General features: G+C 38.0%; 1 protein-coding gene across 1 annotated transcript; it reads left to right on the forward strand.

Moving 5' to 3' along the window:
- The first annotated feature begins 1028 nt into the window (after positions 1-1028).
- Positions 1029-2232, forward strand: LOC138892817 (uncharacterized). The gene is made up of 2 exons (XM_070176560.1): positions 1029-1419; positions 2177-2232. The coding sequence occupies exons 1-2, from the start codon at positions 1029-1031 to the stop codon at positions 2230-2232; spliced, it is 447 nt and encodes a 148-aa protein (XP_070032661.1).
- The last annotated feature ends 3459 nt before the right edge of the window (positions 2233-5691 follow it).

The raw sequence follows: 5691 nt of genomic DNA on the forward strand, positions 1-5691 counted from the left end.
GTCGGGTTCTTCCTTGCGTTGTTTCTCGGTCTTTTTAATATGAGCACATCAGTATGACGACCCCTATTTTCTTGTCCTTAAGGACATGGTAAAGCACGGCGATGCCAAGGAAGTTTCTATTGGAGATGACGGGGTGTTTCGGATGTAGGAACGGTTATGTGTGCCCAATATAGATGGTTACGTGAGTTGATCCTTGATGAAGCCCATAGTTCGGTGTACTCCATTCATCTGGGTGCCACTAAGATATATCATGATTTGAGGCAGAACTATTGGTGTAGGAGAATGAAGAAAGATATAGTGGGGTATGTGGCTCGGTGCCTGAACTGACATCAAGTGAATTACGAGCATCAAAGGCCAGGTGGTTTACTTTAGAGACTTGAGATTCCCGAGTGGAAATGGGAGCGTGTTACCAAGGAGAAGAAATTTGATGTTGTATGGGTGATTATGCACAGGTTGACCAAGTCAACTCATTTCATTTCGGTGGTGACTACCTATTCTTGAGCAGCTAGCTCAGATCTATATCAGTGAGATTGTTTGTCTCCACGGTGTGCCGGTGTCCATTATCTCCGATCGAAGCACGTAGTTCATATTGCGTCTCTGGAGAGCCGTGCAACTTGAGTTAGGCACACGTGTTGAATTGAGTATAGAATTTCACCCCAGACATATGGGCAATCCAAGCGCACCATTCAAATATTAGAGGATATGCTTTGTGCTTGCATTATGGATTATGAGGGTTCTTGGGACCAGCTCTTGCCTCTTCCATAGTTTGCCTACAACAATAGCTACCAATTATGTATTTAGATGTCTCCTTATGAGGCCATATATGGGAGACGGTGTTGTTCTCCAATTGGTTGGTTTGAGCCGGGTGAGTCTAGGTTGTAGGGCACAGATTTGGTTCGAGATGCCTTGGAGAAAGTCAAGTTGATTCAAGATTGGCTTTCGTACAGCACAGTTAGGCATAAGAGTTATGCCGATAGGAGAGCTCGTGATGTAGCATTCATGGGGGGATTTTTCTATGCATTTTACCTATGAAGTGTGTTATGAGTTTCAAGAAGAAGGGCAAGTTGAGCCCTAGGTATATTGGTCCTTTTGAGATCCTTGAGAGAGTTGGTGAGGTGGCTTATAAGCTTGCATTGCCACCCAACTTATCAGCAATTCATCCGGTGTTCCATGTTTTTCTACTCCATAAGTATTATGGTGATCCATCCCATTTATTAGATTTTAGCTCAGTCCAATTGGACAAGGATTTGACTTATGTTGAGGAATCTATGGCTATCTTAGACAGGCAAGTCCGGAAGTTGAGATCAAAGTACATTTCTTCAGTGAAGGTTCAATGTATGGGTCATTTGATCGAGGAGGTGGCATGGGATACCGAGCATGACATGCGAAGTTGCAATCCTCACCTTTTCGTCACTTCAGGTATGTCTTTATGCACGTCCGAGGACGTACGTTTGCTTTAAGAGGTGGATAATGTAACGACCCGACCAGTAATTTTGTGTTATTGCGCACCCTTTCCCCTTTTGATGCTTCACACATGTGAAATTTTGGTTTTATGACTTACGGGATTGATTGATTTCGTTCAGGGAAGGTTTCTGGTTGATTTAGACCCTTTGACTCTTGGCTTAGAAGCCTAAGTTGATTATGTTCCAAACTTTGACTTTTGTGAAAATGACCCTGGAATGGTATTTTGATGGCTTCGATAAGTTCGTATCGTGATTTTGGACATGGGAATATTCCCGGAATCAAATTCGGAGGTCTGCATGTTGATTTGTATTGTGTTGCCAAAGATTAGCAATTTGAGGTTTAGACGTTTGACCGTAGGTTGACTTTTGTCTATTGAGATCGGAATTTAGTTTTAGGACTTAGAATAAGTCTGTTATGCTATTTAGAACTTGTCTTCAAAATTTGGTGTCATTTGGAGTTGATTTGATAGGATTCGGACACTTGGTTGTAATTCTAGATATTCTTGAACTTTTCTTTCAAATTCATGTGTTTTAGTGTCTGATTCGTAGTTATAGATGTTATTTTTGTATTTTGATCATGCGAGCTAGTTTGAATGATGTTTTTAGACTTGTGTGGATGTTTGTCTTGGAGCCCAGAGGGCGCTGGTGAGTTTCAGACGCGTAGCAGAATGGTTTGGACTGAAAACTAGAATGTTGGTATGCTGATGCCTCAGGTGTCGCAATTGCGAATGCCAGCATCATAATTGCAATCCAAGCAGGAGGGTCTTAGGTGTCGTAATAGCGATACCTGGATTGCAATTACGAAGAGTGTCAAGATTTGGGTATGCTCACATTTGTGACAAAAAGTGTTGCATTTGTGATGAGGGTAGGCTTCGCAAATGCTAAGCCAATGTTGCATTTGCGACATCCTCTTAGGTTGTCAATGGCCGCATTTGCGAGCGTTCGCAATTATCAACCCAGTTTTGCAATTTCGACAACTACAACCGAACAAAAGGGCTAGGAGTCGCAATTTTATCTCATTTTCTCTCATCTTAGAACCCTAGACTCAGTATGAGGCTATTTGGAGATGGGATTTTCATCTACAAATATTGGGTAAGTGATTCTAATAAATTTCTAACTATATTTCATGATTATATCTTAGATTTAACATAAAATTTATTTGAATCAAAGAGGAAATATGGGGGGTTTTGTCAAAGTTTTGAAAAATTAAGATTTTGAGTTTTCAGAGTCGATTTGAACTCGGATTTGAAAATAAAACAAATACTCCCTCCGTTTCAATTTATGTGAACCCATTTGACTGGGCACGGAGTTTAAGAAAAGAGAGAAAACTTTTGAACTTGTGGTGTAAGATGAGGCACATATATTTTGTGTGGCTATAAATCATTGCATAAAGGTAAATTGTTTCCAAATAAGGAAAGATGTCATTCTTTTTGGCACGGACTAAAAAGAAAATAGGTTCACATAAATTGAAACGGAGGGAGTATATAGACTCGTGGGGTTATGGGTAGTCAAAATCTACCCTTGTACCCGGGTTTAGACCGGGCGTGCCCGGGGTTGACTTTTTAGGAAAAGTGTAAAGATCATAGTTTTATCTATTGTAATTGGTTTCCCTTGCATTATTTGATGATATTAAGTCATTTTTTTTTAGATTTGAGCCATGTGGACTTGGAGGCAAATTTTAGGGGAAAAACTATTTTCAATGGTTGATTTGGCCTAGTTGAGGTAAGTATTTTGCCTAACTTTATGGGGGGAGGGGACTACCCCTTAGGATTTTGGTTGATTGTGTTATTTGTGCTATGTGAAAGAAGTGTACACGAGGTGACGAGTGTGTACACGAGCTATATGTGGTATTTGACCGATTTAGGTTAATTAGACTATTTCCATAATTTTTATTGAATTGTCATAACATGTTATATCTTCATTGTTAATCTACACTTACATGTTTTATTTGACATTATTAGCACTTGTTATACTTGATCTAATTTGCTTTAGTAGAAGTTGTTACCTTCCTTATTATTTTGTTACCTCTTTAATTGTAGAATTACTTTTAGTTGAAGTTGTTATTTCATAGAATATCTTCTTATTGAGTTAGTGGTTTTAAATTGTAAAAGTTGTTATCACGTTGAGGTGAAGTTGTTAAATTTTGAGATATCTTTCTTTGTTGAGCCAATTCTCATTCGTTTTGTTATTGTTGAGATCTTGCACCCATTGTGGTTGAGCCATGGGCTATTTGTTGTGTAAACATTGGTATTGTTGACTTTTATTGGTAAGTTGTGGCATGTGAGCATTATGGTGCGAGTTGTGATTATTTTGTTATATTGATACGCATGGGTGGTATAAGGCTAGGGGCAGATACGCATGCGGTGAGATAAGGTGGGCTTGATACGCGTGTTGCTAGTAGGGGAACAACTTCAAGCCACGCAGTGAGATAAGGTGGGCTAAAATGCATAAATAGTTTGGAAAAAAATATTTTTAAAACTAAATGTAAGGCTCACGCGGTGATATAAGGAAAGATTGTGATTAAAATTGTGAAATGTGAATACGGGGCGATACCTCAGTTATGATTTTTCTTGTACATTCCATGTTGAAAAAGGTTTGTTGGTTGAACAGTTCTTATTTTTTCTTCATTGTTTTACTTGTGATAACCCGTATTTATCTTCTTGTTGTTTCACCATGTGTTTACTCCTAATTGCCTCTACTGCTTAAAGTTTCGTTGCTAGTTTACATTATTGAACTGTTTACTTGTCATTTACTTCTTCGTTTCCCATATTTAGATTATGTTATGCTCTGTTTAGTTTCTTTTATCCTAGTAAGTATCTTGACCTGGCCTCGTCACTACTCTACCGAGGTTAGGCTTGATACTTACTGGGTACCATTGTGGTGTACTCATACTATGTTTCTAAACATTTTTTGTGCAGATCCAGGTACATCTGCCCGTGCCGGACATTAGTGATCATTCAGCCACTTCTGGAGACTTCAAGGTATACCTGCTCGATGTCCGCAGACCTCGAAGTTACTTTCTGTTATCTTCTCATTACTGTTATTTCCTTTATCCGACCGTGTTGTAGTAGAGGTTTTGGAATATTCTATTGAGCTAATGACTCAGTTCCACCGATTTTGAGAATGGTTTTGTTGGTATACTATTTTGGGAGTTAATATGAGCTCATCGGTTTTATTTTATAATCTCAATTTTGATATTTTTGTTAGGCTACTAATGAATGATAGGCTTATCTAGTCTTAGAGATTAGGTTCCATCAAGACATCCTACGGTGGAAAATTGGGGTCGGGACACCAATGAACAAAAGCGTTCTTTTAAAAGAGGTTTAGTAAAGATATCAGCAAGTTAAGACCCAGTATTAATAAATTCTTATCCTATGTCATCTTTAGCAACATGATCACGAATAAAATGATGCTTAATTTCTATATGCTTTGCCCTAGAAAGATGCATGGAATTGTTTGACAAACAAATAGCACTGGTATTATCGCATACGATGGGAATGGAAGTAAGATGAAGATCATAGACTAAGAGTTGATGCATAATCCAGAGAATTTGAGTGCAACAAGTTCCAACAACTAAGTATTTAACATCAGTAGTCGATAATGCAACACAATTTTCTTTTTTGCTATGCCAAAAAATTAACGCATTTCTCAGTAATTGACAAGTTCCACTGGTGCTTTTTCTGTCACTTCTATCACCTGTAAAATCTACATCTAAAAAGCCTTTCATATCAAAATCTTTAGAATGAAGATACAACAAACCTAACTCAGTTGTGCCAATTAGATATCTAATGATACATTTTACCACAGTCAGATGTGATTCCTTGGGAGCCGACTGAAATCTTGTACATTTGCGAACACTGAACATTATATCTGGTCTACTAGCAGTGAGATATAGAAGGGATCCAATCATTCCTCTGTACATGGTTTCATCAACGCTTTTTCTATCTTTGTCTTCTTCTAGAATTGTTGATGGGCTCAAGATAGTTCTACTACATTTTCCATACCAAACTCTTTTATAAGCACCTTTGTGTATTTATTTTGACTAATGAAGATTCCTTTGGAGGATTGTTTAATTTGTAGCCCAAGAAAAAATGCTAGCTATCCCATCATGCTCATTTTGAATTCTCCCTTCATAGTATTTGCAAATTCCTCACATAACAAAGAGTTAGAACTTCCAAAAATGATATCATCTACATAGATTTGAGTAATAAGATTACCTGAACTGGAT

This window comes from Nicotiana tomentosiformis, chromosome 5 (genome assembly GCF_000390325.3).
Source record: "Nicotiana tomentosiformis chromosome 5, ASM39032v3, whole genome shotgun sequence".
NCBI lineage: Eukaryota > Viridiplantae > Streptophyta > Magnoliopsida > Solanales > Solanaceae > Nicotiana > Nicotiana tomentosiformis.

Coding starts and splice junctions, on each gene's coding strand:
- LOC138892817 (XM_070176560.1), top strand. CDS start 1,029: ATGAAGTGTGTTATGAGTTTCAAGAAGAAGGGCAAGTTGAGCCCTAGG. Junction 1,420..2,176: donor TCACCTTTTCGTCACTTCAG/GTATGTCTTTAT, acceptor CTGATGCCTCAG/GTGTCGCAATTGCGAATGCC.